We start from the raw sequence: 15974 nt of genomic DNA on the forward strand, positions 1-15974 counted from the left end.
AAGAAAGAATAACTCAGGAGCGTAGAAGGAAGCTCCCTCCACTTCTCTGCGTTCTATTTTCCAAAAGCGGCTCGCTGTTCCGTCACAGTAGCAGCTAGGGAAACCCAAATCATCAAGGGTTTACGAAGAACGTACATCTTCTGCGTCCTCGTATGGCCCCATCACTGTTTGGCAGCCGGAGAGGAAAGTTCAGTTAGGAAAGTGGGAGCCGGCAATTGTTGTTGCCGGGGAAGTTCAGTTTGTGACTTTGCAGATAAGATGTGGCACCCACCGCCGACCCTCAAGCAGGTACACATGCAGCAATTGTCAGCCGCAATGGACAAGTCACGCTGGAGAAATACAGCATGTGAAAGGCAGTCTCCATAACTCCAGGAAGGATCTGACAAGGTACTGCGCAGGAAGTGCTCTCAGGATGCAAGCGTTACGTGCAAGCCAAATAATCCACAAGAACCAATAAAGCTGGAGACGCCAGGAGGCAGAGCTCCCAGGGCAGCCGGAAAACACAGGGGATCTTTGTCAAGCACATGGCCGGTGTATAGGAGAGGCTTATATACTGCCCTCAATCAGCGGTTGGTTACAGGTACCTCTTCCTGTCACGATCCCTGGGGCTGCTGGGAGTTGTAATTCTCCATGCGCACACGCCTCCGAGTCGTTCCACAGTAGAGTAAGGGGGTGAAGGACTGGCTATGTGTACCCCTTACGTGCGTGACCTTTCTGCCTGGGACCATCATGACAGTGACAAGGGGGGGCTGCACTCCTCTGCCCTAATAGAGGGGCCGCTGCTGGCAGCCAGTGTTCATCTTCCGTGAACAGAAGCCATGGTTCACTGGTGTATGTTTTTTCCAGGAATGGTAATTGAAAATTCCCAGTCACTGATCTATGTATCCAGGGCCGGCTTTAACACTGGGGGCGCTCTGTGCGACAATGTTTGTTGGCACCCCCTAATGACCACCTCTGCCACATATTCCCTCACTAGCACCCTTTAACAGTGCACCTAAAGTCTCCATAACCACCGTCTCTCAGAATACACTTTACATCACACACACATTGCACAGAGACAATCATTTGAGTGTAAATCAGTGTTATAGGGAATGTTATATCAGACGGGACTACAAGATGTAGGAGTCACATGTCCACGATACTGGTAGGCAATATAATTTTAGAGTCCTTATTCTGAAAAAGCACACATTCAGGATATAAAACATAACACCATTGTCGGGGGTTCTTTCTTCAATAATAAAAATAGTTTTCTACCCAAATGAACCCTTTTGGCAAGATTTTGATAGTGAAAGACTGAATAAAAAAATGTAGCTCTAACAAATGTAGATTGCATGCAGCTCTTTGATGACAGCTAATAGCTCAATGTTCTATATAAGGATTTTGAATTATAAAAGACGAGTAACAAAAGGATCTCTCTTGCAGAAGCTGTAATCGCTGACCTATTTACATTGTCTGCATAGTACACGTTCTTAGCAGTAGGCATTTTAAACATCTGTGCTCCCTTACAATGAGTCAAAACTTCCAATACACAAACCTCCTGTTTCTCACCAGGAAGACAATTAATCACCAGAGTTATCTTGACATTTATAATTGATGCCAGGAACGGGGCATCAGGTACGCAGCAGGTGTTTTAAAAATGCTAAGTTACTCACAAAAAAATTACGCTGCCACCCCAAGTCAGCGCCCTGTGCGGTGGCACCGAACGCACCGCCCTAGAGCGGGCCCTGTATATATCCGCTTCCATAAAGGTCCCAGTTCTGCAGGCATGATTATGTGACAGTCATTGTGAGTTACCTAGAGGCAGCTTGGGACACCACTGTTACTGTATCTTTACTGCTTTTGTAATCTGTATCCTGGTCTGATTTTATGTCTGACTGCCTATCAGCTTCCTTTGGCAAAGTTAGCCATTCCACATACTCCCATGGATACCAATTACATTTAGTTAATGCCTTTACAGAGAAAAGTGTTACAGCAAACAAATGATGGATGGAATGCTAACAACGCACGCATTCTCCGCCAGTCAAAAGAACTGGGTTAAATCCATTGTTCTTTTGCCCACTACGCCACCTCAGTTTGGACCCAGCCATATGCAAATCATCCTTGACCCTGTGCCCCATGGGAACAGTCCAGACCAAACTGCCAGGCCAGGTCCGACCCTGTACCGGAAACAAGCATCCTGGGACCGGTTTCAGTATATATCACCCTTTTTCAGCCAGGCTAGCTAGATTCCAGTGAGTAAGGGACCCAAGTTTGGGCATACCCATCCCACTTAGGGCGAAAAGTGTTTTGATGGATTTAGGTCCCTATCTTTGTACTGGGATGAATGTATGACATTGTTCTGCATTCTGTCCATCAATTGTTCTTTTTGCATTTGTCACCCCGAGTGGGACGGGTATGCCCAGATGTGGGTCCAGTGCTCTTCATGCCACTGGAGTCAAGCTATCCTGGCTGATGAGGGCTGAAAGCCCGAAACCGGTCCTAGGATGCTTGTTTCCAGTCCAGGGAGGACCTGGCCTGGCAGTTCTGGCTGGACTATTCCCATTGGGCGCAGGGTCAAGACTGATTTGCATATGGCTGGCTCCAAACTGGAATGGGATGGTGAGCAAACAAACGCTGGATTTAAGCCCAGATCTTTGTACTGGGGTGAATGTATGACATTGTTCTGCATTCTGTCCATTAATTGTTCTTTTTGCATTTACAGAGAAAAGGCCTACATACATTTGCACTGCCGTTCTTGTCCATCTGGCAGTTTACCAGTTCTTTGTATATGATCCACTTGTTTGATCTCTTTTCTGTTCCTATTTAATGCATCCTGTGTGTTAACTGCTGCATAGGGGGGTCACAAAAGATATGGGGCATCCTGTTGTGGACTTTAAATAGGTGAATTCTGACTGCGATTATTCTTGAGGAGCAACTCACCATTTCCGTGGAGGTAAGATCTTCCAAAGCGTACAGTGCACTTAGATCGGTCTTTGAAACTTTCAAAGCATCATTATTAATGGCGGACTCCACATTTGCTTCTGGTTGTTACTGGAGACCATTGCGGGCGCTTGCATCATGACCACCATTACGTTCCTTCATTTTTCGGTCTCACATTCGTGTTCCGTACGGCAGAGGAGACAATGAATGAGAACCAATCCATTTAAGAGTGGCTTATCACCTGGTGGTGCGGCTTCCTTGTAGTTAGGGTCTGTGAGGAGGAGCATGGCCAAAGGAAACTGGAAGGGCGGGGCTCTGATAGAGGAACTTTTTGACACTAGCTCTCATAGTGTGGGTTATCTAATCCCTCTATCCTTGCTATGATACGCTGTTGGACACTCCAAGAGAAATATCACTGAGAAAACACTTTACACCTTCTTACACTCAGTGGCTGCACTGTTAAGGGAGAGTCTCCAGTTTCCTATAAATTATTTGTGTAAGGTGCATGAAAGGTCTAATTGCACCATTGCGGTATAGGAAGAGTAGTTTAAAAAAACTGCCCATATTTTTGTTCTGCATTGCTGGTCACATGTTTCTCAGGAAGTGAGCTCAGCAGTGCCTGGTCTTTTAGAGTAGCCATCTTAATATGCAGGAGATGAGATTGCACCTTCAGTGAGGCTCATTTATTTCACTTACAATTCATGGTTCCTTCTCTGTATAAGATCACACCCAGCCACCACAATCCTAGACTCTGCTATTTTGTGCATTACTTCGAGTCACAAATTAATGAAATCTGCACTCAGTCAAGGCAGCGGATTGTAGAGACTACTTTCCGGTAATAGACAGTAACAATCAGTTCACACTTTTTGTTGCATTTGCCGTCAGTACTACAAATGAGATGCCTGAGTCTTTGAAGGAAACTAATGCTACAAAAACTAACTTCACCTTTGCCTTCTAGTATCAGGCACTGAATGTTTTTTCCCAGGTTTATCCGTGTACTAAACTCCATGTCAGTCATTCAGGTGTAAATGTTAAATTGCATTTCGTTACATGTGTGTTTGGTGAACATTGCTGTTGGCACAATTGTTTGCCTGTTACTGAAACCAGTGTTTGTTTATTCTTTCTGTACTGTAGGGTGGTGCTCTTCTTGGAGGTGTAAATGCACTCCACACCTCATTTCCGGAGAATCCCACTGAGCAGTACAGAATGCAGTGTGAACTTCTCTTGGAAAAACTTGGGTTGCAAATTGTGCTGAACGAAGAACTTGCGAGACTTGACAGGTAAAAATACCTCAGAAATGTTGTGTTGCCAACCTAAACATACTGTAGGAGAAAGTCATGCATCTTCACTAAACCAACTTTAGGGAAAAGCAGAAAAGTAGCCTCAAATTGCTGATTTCTGCAAGGGACTAGATTAGACATTGTTGGAAGAACTTTAGGAAATGCTTACAATAATGATTTATCCATATATATCTATATCTATATCTATACTAATATAATAAAGAGAGAGGCTAAACATTTAAGGCGGGTAATCTCAGGAACCACAGCACCAATCACAACACCCAATACAGCGTTGGAAAGGGCAGTTGCAGCAGAAGGACATAGGCTATGCAGACGCCCACCATATACATTTAAACGGTAAAGGAACCGTGCCAGCAAAGTAGTCCCTTGTGGGCGTGTCTGCGTTGTGCTGTGTGCGTGTGCTGGGGCGTGACAAACGCTGGGGGCGTGTGGTACGTTCCGCCCTTCATGCCATGTCTCATATCGTGTGCTAATCCCACCCTGCTCCCTTTAAATACGCCTGCACCCCATAATCATAACCCACCCTTACTCCTTAAAATACCCCAACAATCTTAAACACTAACCCATCTTAACCCTATAAATATACCCTGTACACCAAAACCCAAACCTATCCCTAAACCCTAAAAATTCCCCTGTACCACAAAACCCAAACCTAGCCCTGAACCCTATAAATACCCCTGTACCTCAAAAACCAAACCTACCCCTGAACCCTAAAAATACCCCTGTACCCCAAAACCCAAACCTTGCCCTGAACCCTAAAAATACCACTGTACCCCAAAACCCAAACCTACCCCTGTACCCTAAAAATAACCCTGTACCCCAAAACCCAAACCTACCCCTGAACCCTAAAATACCCCTGTACCCCAAAACCACCCCTGCACCCTAAAAATACCCCTGTACCACAAAACCCATACCTATCCCTAAACCCTAAAACTACCCCTGTACCCCATAACCCAAAACTATATCTCAACCCTTAAAATACCCAAACACCCCAAAACATATACCTCAGTACCCCAAAACATATACCCCTATACCCATACTTACCTTTTCCAAACATTTTTTAAAAACATGCTTTTACCATTCATGCATTTACAACAAATTTCATTGTAATGTATGCGTGGTAAAAGCATATAAAATGTAATGCCATGCGTTATAATGGCATTGTGGAGTCATGGTACTTTCGTAATGAAAGTATGCGGAGTGATGGTATGCGGAAAGAAAGTTGCGGAATAATGGGTGTTTACCCTCCCCTGATAAGTACATTGGTGGCACGGCGGCCCACATCTCCAGCAACATACTCATATTTTTTCACCACCCATTTGAAAAATGCACAGATCTCTCTCATTGATGGCCAGCACCGACATACACTTTTAGACACACCTCCCGCCACAAGTTCTAGAATTGCGAACTTTAGAGCTGGGGAGCTACGTTCGAATCTCTGCATCAGCTCAACATCCTGTGATTCCAGGCAAATCGCTTTGTCTCTCCGTGCCTACCACAAATGAATGTGTTCTTCTGTAATGTAAATTGTGCTCATACCATGTTGTCGAGTTCGCGCTATATAATATTGCAAGGAAAAATAAAGCAGGGAAACTCGAGTTCACACACTACTGAACGCGCACTCTTAAGTGCATCAGCAGTGCACTGTGAATCGGAGCGTTTCACAGGCATGTCACAGATAAGAAATGCTATCAAAACGAAATCCTACAAAACAATGTACTACTGGCCGGCAGCAATTCATACCCGGATAACGTCGGGATGGGCTGCTAGTTCATAATAAAGTACCAAATATAAGTAACTTAAAAATAGGACATGGGTTGATTCTCAGTTTGTCAGAGTGCACCACTACATAGATAATCAAAAAGAGAAGACCCAGTGTGTCCTGAACCACAGGAAATGAGTAAATCTACATGTGGGAGCGCAAGTTTGATATACAAGAGAGGAGGCTGTATGTATTTGCGAAAAGATTGGGTTTTATTGTCAGAAGTAACAAATGTTCGTGAATCAAAATGGTGTTCTTCAGATTCCTCTTCTAATGGTGTTCTGGATGGAGATGTAAAGGGCGATGTTTCTTGCTCCTCGTCTTGGAGGTCAAGGGGAACTCCCCGGAGGCTCATAAAAGAGGAAAAGAAGGAGCTGTTAGAATACAAGTACTTGGGTATTTCAGGAAGGTCGTCCCGTCTCCACACTGTAAAGTGCTCCAAAAAAATACACCTTTCAGGGCAGGTGGGCAGTGGAAGGGGAAAAGTAGTGTCTAGGGAAGAGACTAGGTGAGAGGGGGGGAATGTAATCCGAATTTAAATCAAAGGAGCTAGTTCTCAGCACACAAACAAAAAAAAACTCTTAAATGCGGCCACAAGTTCCTACTACTGCCACACAGTGACCACTTGTCAGATATGTGACTCTCAATCAAAAGAAAGGAACATCGGACCAATTTAAATCTATTCGGGGTCACGTTGAAAGGCTTACACGTTAAAAGGCTTACTGGCATTCTTATTACATACAACCCAATATTGAACAATGCTCCGCCTATCACTTTAATCTAAGTGTCCGCTTTAGAGAACCCCTAGTTCCCTACCCGCCTCCCTCGTTCCTCCCTCTGTTTCCCGTGGGACGCTCTCACTCACAGGCTGTGCCGCAACTCTCCAGAGTTGCGGCCGCTCTACAGCATCCTCCGGAGGACTCCACCACTCCTCGCATCAACGCTCGTCCGGTTCCGCGTCCACGGCGTCTCCTCTCCTCGGTTCTTCCTCAATAGCTTCTCTACAGGATTCCTCCTCTTCGGTCCGTTCTCCCGTCGTCTTCACTCCTGTTCCCACGTCACTGGGCTGAATCCCTTCTCCCTGTAGTACAGGCAATACCAATGGGTTCTTAGTTTTTTCGGCTCTCCTTTGCCTTCTACTCTTTCGTGCTTTGGCGGCTGGCCATTCTTTTCCCTCTTCTTGCGCAAAAGGTGCGGTGGACCACTATTCCGCCTCTTGTGAAGGTTTGCCGTTCAATAGCTGTGACAACTTTGGATAATCATTCCCAAGTATAGCCTGTTCAGGCAACCGAGTTATCAAACCGACTGTTAGTGTAGTTCCGTAATCTCTGGGATGTTGTATTTTCACCTGGGCTGTAGGGTAGGGTTTAGTATCCTCATGTACACAGGGTATAGCTACTGCTACATCAATGGGACCAATATTAGAACCCAGATCTTGAGGTCGGACTACACTGTGAAGACAGCCTGTGTCTGCCATGGTGGTTACCTGTTGTCCATTTACAGATACGGTGCAACGATAAGGCAGTGGCTTTCTTTCAGAGGGAGAACAGTAATAGTTGCGGGCCATCCCTATTTCCATGGGTTCCTCTTTCTGAGGACAAAAGCGAGCAATGTGTCCCATTCCTCCACATTGAAAACACTGTGGACCCATCAGCGGGGGTCTAACAACTGGGGCTCCTGATACAATGGTCAAGGGTTCAGGTTTCTTGACCACTATGGTTCGGGGAGGACGATGAGGTACTGGTACTCCTGTTTTTCCTGTGAAGTCGTCCCGCCCTTTCTGAAGTTCTTGTGCTCTGTTATAAGCACTGACAATTTCCACAGTTTCAAGGGTAAGATTAGCCTGTTGTCGTACCCATTTTTGAATAGGAGGATGTAGAGAGGATACATTTTGCTCTAAATAGATTTTCGCCATAATCCCGTCCTTGTCTGTTGTAGCTGGTTTCAACCAGCGATCCACCATATCTTTCACCCTGAAGTCCAAGGCCCTGGGTGTCTCTTGTGGTCTTTCATTTATCTGTCGCAGTTTCTGTCGGTAGGTTTCATCGTCACTACCCAATGGCTCCATAATACACATTTTTATCTCTACATAGGGAACCACTCCATGAACTGTTGCAGCCTGATAGGCAGCCTGTAGGTCCCTGGACAAGAGAGGTCCTAAATATTGTCCCCACCTATCAGCAGGCCAAGACCCTGCAGTCGCCATTCTTTCGAAATTGTTAAAACAAATAGTCTGGATCTTCTCCACTCACATAGCGTTGTAACCCCACTGAGGGGAGGATGGTGGAACCTCTCTGGTGTCCTATAGCCTCTGTAAGTTTATCAATAGCTGCTCCATGGGTATGGCTTTGACCAGAAAGGACTTGTAATTTTCCTCGGTCTTCTTCAACCACTGTCAGGAAGCGTTCCATCACTTTCCCCAGATGCTCCTGGTTTTCCGCCATCTTTACTAGGGCAGTCTCCATAGTGCCTTTCAATCCCACTTCTGGCACCACTTTAAATTTAAATCAAAGGAGCTAGTTCTTAGCACACAAAGAAAAAACTCTGAAATGCGTCCACACGTTCCTACTACTGCCACACAGTGACCTCTTGTCAGTTATGTGACTCTCAATCAAAAGAAAGGAACATCGGACCACTTTAAAATTATTCGGGGTCACGTTGAAAGGCTTACATGTTAAAAGGCTTACTGGTGTTCTTATTACATACAACCCAATATTGAACAGTGCTCCGCCTATCACCTTAATCCAAGTGTCAGCTTCAGAGAACCCCTAGTTCCCTACCCACCTCCCTAGTTCCTCCCTCCGTTTCCCGTGGGGCGCTCTCACTCACCGGCTCTGCTGCAACTCTCCATAGTTGCAGCCGCTCTATAGCATCCTCCGGACGACTCCACCACTCCTCGCACCAATGCTCATCCGGTTCCGCGTCCACGGCGTCTCCTCTCCTCGGTTCTTCCTCGATAGCTTCTCTACAGGATTCCTTATCTTCGGTCCATTCTCCCGACGTCTTCACTCCTGTTCCCGCGTCACTGGGCGGAACCCCGTCTCCCTCTTGGTCTTCTCTTTTCATTGGTTCTGGCCAAGCACTTCCTGGGTTACGTCCGCCCACTTCCGGGGTTCTGCCGATGGCTCTCTGTGGAGAGACAGGATAGCGGCATGGATTTTGTCTTTCCGCTGGATCCTGAGTGTTCCGACTGGCGAAGGACACATGAATATGACGGGGAACCTCTGCCCATGGCGATATACCGGTGAGTCCCTCCTCGCACTACAATTATTGAGATAAACATAATCATGTTCACATTCTCTCTTTTTTTTATGCATGCAGATGATCCACTATTTGTAGCTATGGGGAAATGTATATTTGCATACAGTGTATCGATTTTGTATCCAAATGGAAAACATTTTTACATGTAAAGAATGTTATTCCTCTAGCTATCTGTAATCATGTGGGTTCTTGTGACTGTCTTACACTCTAAATTCACCCTTACTCCAACTTTTACACGGGAGTAAATAAATGTATATGAGTTTAGGGTAACAAAATGCCATTAGGACCTTTTGTAACAACGTTCAGACTTTGTGAAGGGTTTCCAATAATCTCAGTGGCTGCCCTAACCATGTTATGTTATTTTTCCAACCCTATTCCTATACTCACAGCAGAGTCAAATCAGATGATCCGTCTTTTTGTTCCTTTTTAGATATCGTATATATTCGTATTAACTGTCTGTCTTTGACAGGCCTATTTTATCTCATAATTTAATCTATAGTTAGGGTGACCTGAGGGTCAGCTCACTTCGAATCACATTTTGTGTTTTTCTTCTTGCAACAATTTTCTTGATACATGGTCAATCAGGTTATTGACTCTCTCAGTTCATTCTATCAGCCGTTGCTGGTTCGTTCCAACTCCTATGAAGTCCCAGTATTGTAGTGTAAGAGGGACTGTTTTAACTAATGCAGCCCCTTTCTCCTTGCTTACTGCTGCTTGCCCACTTCCAAAAGCTCTCTTGGGTTTGTGTGCCTGGCATCCCGCTCATATTTTCTTATTAATTTAGTTCGTCAGTTGTCCATCTTAGAACAGTAAATTAAAAATATATTGGAACAGAAAATATGGCGGAACAATTGTTCACTTGCATGCACGTGCACAGTGGCTGTGTTAGTGTTTTTTGTTTACTTTGTCACAAAAATACAATCCAAGATGTCTATTCATGTTCCTGCACATGAACAAGGTAATCTTGGAGTGGTTTTAGTATGGCACAAACCATGTTTAGAAAATGGGGTGTACAGGACTTGTCCACCCCGACAAGGTGCACAACCTATGACCCAAGGGTTCATCAAATCATATACTTAAATTCTTTAACTTCACAATTATCTTCTAACATTTATTTTGCTTGCTTAACTATTATCAACTGGGATCGCCTTTACTTGTCGCTAATGTTACATGAATCAACCATCAAGATTGTCAAAATGTTACAGAATACATATTGCAATGTGTATATCACATTGTGGAACAGTGCTACAATCTGAAGTTGTATTCCATGCCTCACTCCCAATGCATTTCCGGAAAACCCTTCGTCAGGGGAGCTCTAGAAATGACAAGTTACAAATGTATTCAATACTGATGAAAGTACAGAAACAAAAACAGAAGAGGCCTGCCTGAGACCCATTAAATATCCTGTGTATGTACATGCTGTTGTTCAAATGTCCACACTTATAACCACCTGTGCTCTCCCACATGTTCTTAAAGTTTGCTGGAAAGCCTCCATGCACTCCAACCACTGTATGCGCCTTTACTTGCCAAGTAAAGTAGTATTGGTTGGATAGTTGATAACCACGACTACTTTCTTCTTTTTTAACCCCATACCCAACACAAGAGACAGAATAAAATTGCATATCTGTGTTGGTGTGTGTGTTTTTACATGTTGTTTGACACTTTATTGGTCACCTCTTTGTCTGTTTTCACTGCATCTTTTCACAAAACTCTTCTCTTTGAGTTTCTGGACACTTTTCTTTTCGAGCTCGATGGTGCCAATGATGAGAACAGGGCTATCCTGGTGAGTACCTGCCAGGTTCCCGTTGGTGGTGCGCCCGTGAGGTGCCATCTTGCTCCCACACACCTTTTTTCGTTTTTGCACATCACTATTTGACACTAAAGTGTGTGTGTTATGTGTTGTCCCACAACTGATTTGTATTTATTGGGAACCAGGCGATTGTTTAAAGGAGGCACAATCCAGGACATACCAACTACCCCATTAATTAATGGAAGGGGAGGAAGGTTTGCAAAGATAATGCAACAAATGGTATACCCCAAACAAAGATACATTTATAAGTGCCTATAAAGCCTAGGTCTTTTTTGTACTAGTTGCATTTTGAGTGGAGGGCGACCTATGACTAGCTTTACCCTCTAAGCTCCTGTTGATTTGAAAAACGTCTAAGGACAAGCTAGACCGGGCCGCCTCCACCCGTTTGTGTAGATGGAAAAATGAAACGGGGCGAGGACGTATCCCTGCCTGGCTCCTTTCTTGATCTTAAATGAACATGTGCATTCCCCATTTATGCCATACCAAACACAGGCAGTGGCATTAGCATATAACTGATGAATGAAACGGATGATCAGGGGATCAATCCCAATGCCCTCCATCATGGACCACAGCTTCTGGTGGGACACGCTGTCAAAGGCCGCTGACAGGTCCATAAAGGCCATGTAGATCTTCCCACCTTTTGCTTTAGTGTATTTGTCTATGCAGAACGAGGGATTGAGGCATTGATCCACTGTCCCCTTCACCTTCTGGAAACTATATTGCGCCTGCATCAAGATGTTGTGTTCTTGCGCCCACTCCTCCAACCTAGCTAGTAAAAGCCGGCCCTTGAGCTTGGCAGTGGTGTCCAGAAGGGAGATGGGTCTGTAGTTCTTCGGACTGCCCCCATTTCCTTTCTTGTAGATTGGGACTATTACAGTATGATTCAAGGATGGTGGGGGCCCTCTACTGCTATGCTATTTAAAACATTTGTTAGTAGGGGTACCCACATGTCATAGTTATCCTGGAAGAGGTTGATCGGGACCCCATCTGGGCCCAGGGCCTTTCCTGGAACGCAAGCCTCCAGCCCTCTTCTAACTTTATGTAAGGAAAATGTTAAGCTGCCTTGAGGTGGGGGAGCTAAATCAAGTGGTGAAAACGCAAGGGGGTGTTTAGTCCAAAGATACTTTCAAAGTGCCCCACCCATGCATCCTCGTCTACATGTGCATCCAGGGACGGATCCTTGGAATCTTTAAAATGAGGAGCATTTATAACTTTCCAAAACTCCCTTCCATTGCCTGAGCTGGCAGCTTGCTCAAAGTTGTCCCAGGCCTTCCCCCCTATATCCTTCACTCGTTTACTTCTGGTGTGCCTATAGTCGCTCATGCATTTTACCTTAAATCCCACACTGGCATCCGTGCGGGTTTAATGTGCTGAGAAGTTTGGTACCAAACTTGTCAGTCTTCAGTGTAGCCATTATGGTGCTGTGGAGTTTGTAATTACAACCTCCCAGCACCTTATACTCTTAAATGGCATCACTGCACTTACAGTGCCCAGGAATGGCCCTGGGTACTGTAGGGGCACAGGGCTCCTGCACCTGTGCCCCTCTTAGAAATGCCCTCCAAAACCCGAACCTATAATCCACGTCTGCGCTGAGTGGCTGCAAAGGCTGCCACACAGCAGATATGTTGCTGGACCCCTGGGTGGAGAGCCCCCGCTCTCCTGGGCCTGCAACAATGCACATCCTGGGCGAGGTGCTATGTCTCCTCCCCCAGGATGGACAGGGGGAAGCTTCAAAGGCATACCACTTCTGAGAGTTTCTCCAGACCATTTGCTGTACCCAGCAACTGGCCCCCCACATGTTCTACCCCCACTCTGGCGGGAACAACCACATCAGGAAGGAGGGTGTGCCAACCTTTGCCAACTCCACCCCTCAGGTGGAGGAGGCGAGGTGAAGCACGACCCCGGGCTCCGGCCATCTTGTAGATGGGGAGCCCTGCCCAATCCCAGCTAGGCTCCTGCCCCACTCCCACAGGAGAGGAGCAGGCTAGTGGGGTGTCCTCAACCCAGGACAGGGACCCATTGGTCCCTGCCCTTGCCCTACCTGTAACGCCCTAAATTTAGTATTTAAGGGCTCCCTGAACCTTCCTTCCTCAGATCCCGATAGCAAAAGAAGAAAGAAGATCAAGAAGAAGACCACCCGCCGCGCAGCTGCTAACAGGACAACAACAACTGACTTGACCCCAGCCCTACCGGCCTGTTGGTCCTGGAACCTGCTCCTGCCTAAACCCGGCGACCTCCGCGGACAGCAACCTTGGGACACCCAGAGGACCTGCCTGCCTTGACCCTCTCGAGGATTGGGACTCCCATCAGCAGAGGCTCTGCTGCAACAACCCACCTGGTGCTCACCCGGAAGCTCCGGACCAGCCCACTCTGCACCAGCCGAGCCCGGGCCGGGCCAACCAGAACCAAGACCACGAGGACGTCCCCCAGCCGACTGGGACCCGAAGTCCAGTGCCTAAAGACCCTCCTCGACGAACCAGCCGACGCCTGCAGACTCACAACCAGGGGCCACCCCAACCGCGACCAGCCGAGGGTAAGCCTTTCCGACCCCCAAAGACACCCCTGCACCCGGAGCCCCGTGGCCCCCTGTGCCTCCCTTTGGGGTACCTACCTGTGCTCCAGCATCCCACCTTAACTCTCGAGGTGCTGGTCGCCCCTGGAGAGTCACCATCCCCGAGCCTGCAGCCTTTGTTCCTTTTTCAAGATAGTCATTGGATAACATTGAGAGCCCGACGGCTCAAAAGCACCCTGCACCCAGCCGCCTGAGTGCCGCTGGCTGTGACCCCTTAGCCCTATCCTACTTCCCCCCCCTTGCCCTGAGCAAGTGACCAGGAGCCCAGCTCCCAGAGCCGCGTGGCCTGCTAGCCAGCAGCCACCAACCGAAGGCCCCCTTTCCCTCATTGGATATCATTGGGCCTACCTACCTCTGCACCCGGCCGCCCCTGTACCGCTGGGACTGAACTAACTGTACTCACCTGACCCTGGGGGACCCCTGAGTCTATGCCCAGTACCCTAACTTCACCAACCAAGTACTCACCTGGAAACCGGTAATTCACTTACCAGCCATTGGATAACATTGACCCATTTTGACTCGAAAATTGTGTGAAGTTTTGAAAACTGAAAATATTCCTATAAAATCAGCCAAAGTCCGAATTTGAAAGTACTCACCTGTGATCAGGGGAGAAGCCAGTACTGTACCTTTTAGCCCAGTACTGAACCGCAACAGTAATCCCTAGCGGGTTTACTAGTAACATGTATTTTCTCCATAGGAACCCATTGTCTGCTTTTCTATGAAATTTCTTCTGTCTACTTTTGAAAACTGCAAATATTCTTTAAAAATCGTATGAAATACTGAAAGACTAGTGCTGGGTTACAAAAGTAACGCGATCGTACTTTACCTGCAACCTGAATTTCCTCCCATTGAATAACATTGTCAGAAGTACATGGAAAAGTTTCGAAGTGTGAACTTTTAAAACAGCTTTATAGTCCTGAAAATTCATCACAATAACTAAAACGTCTTTGCTAATCTGGTTTCAGCTTAGACCCCAGGACTGAATCTAAGACCTAGTCCTGGAACTACCAAAGTAATCCATAAAGTAATCAACTGTACTTACCTATGGAAAACCTATTGAGCTCAATGCTAGAGTGTGTTTCAGAACTGTGTTGCTCACTAGCTATCCTGTAATTATTGTGTGCACACACTTTATTGCTTCCCTGCAAAGTATTTACATAAGAGTACTCATAACCTGAAAAGTATATTTTTATAACTGTTGGTTCTAAAAATAAAACAACTATATCTGAGGATATAATAACAATTGGCCTGGCGTTCAGTTCTTGAGTGTGTGAAACCTTTTGCCGACTGAGTGTGTACAACAAATGCTTTACACTGTCCTCTGGTACTGCCTTACTGCTCGACCAAGCTACCACTTTGGAGAGTAAGGTCAGTTCTGACTTTCACCTCTGTTATACCTTTGTGTATTGTGGACTCTGTACACACTGTACTTCATTATTATCCAGTATATACAGAGCCACTTTCTCATAACAATTAATTAAAATCCAATGTCCTTCATTAATGAGTTCTAGTTGGGGAAGATGGAAATGATTATTCAGGGAACCAACCAGCCTTACTTGTAAGAGTATGATATTGGAGATTAAGTTATTAGTCCCCCTTTTGCTCTACCTGACGCTGAGGGAACTGTGGCTGTGTGAATGGGGTGGTACCCTGGGAAAAAGACTGGCTCCTTAGCCCATGTTTCCTGGAAGAAATAATCCCCAGCGATTGCCAGAGGTTGCCAGCGATTGCCAGAGGTTATACCACTGGTCGTTGCCTACCTTCAAAGAAATTCCTGCTACATTCCAAGATGCTAAGCTAATCTTATTTCTGTTAGCTATTCTCTGGGGTAGAGAAATTGTGGGGGGCGCCTGCATGACAGACACTGGGTTGACTAGTATGGAGACTCTCCTGACAGGTGGATGGATAGGTGGCGGTAGTCAGTCACAAGATTCCAGGTCTGAAAGGGGAGAAACTCTGTTATATAGCCTAACCCCGGAATAGTGATGGGGCCCTCCACATATCTCAAGGTAAATTGATGTGATCTTCTCTTGCCCCTCTGACCATTTCCTGACATCACACCCTGTTTATATAAAGGCTCCAGTGGTAAAGGAATAATCTGAGTACTCCTAAGAGATGTTCTATGGAGATTTTTGAGGACAGAGGTACCCATATGTGCATTGTTTAAGTGTATCACCACATAGTCTCCAGCAATGGCTTTAGTGGAGCTGCCAACCCAACTCACTCTCCTAGCCATAATGATTTTATTAGCCAGCTGATCGCTCCTCATTCCCGAATCCATAAGATGGTGTGAAAGCCAATGCAGGCATTTGTCCATTAACTGCGAAGTGGATTCATACTGCTAGTCCC

The 15974-nt window shown here is 46.0% G+C and overlaps 1 protein-coding gene across 1 annotated transcript in view; it reads left to right on the plus strand.

The window, feature by feature from the left end:
* Positions 1-15974, plus strand: part of MCM9 (minichromosome maintenance 9 homologous recombination repair factor) — a 441313-nt gene that overhangs the window by 382442 nt on the left and 42897 nt on the right. The window contains exon 12 of the mRNA XM_086926735.1: positions 4054-4199. Within this exon, the coding sequence (XP_086782861.1) occupies positions 4054-4199 (146 nt within the window). The remainder of the gene's footprint in view (positions 1-4053; positions 4200-15974) is intronic.

This window comes from Lissotriton vulgaris, chromosome 6, assembly GCF_964263255.1.
Source record: "Lissotriton vulgaris chromosome 6, aLisVul1.2, whole genome shotgun sequence".
Lineage (NCBI taxonomy): Eukaryota > Metazoa > Chordata > Amphibia > Caudata > Salamandridae > Lissotriton > Lissotriton vulgaris.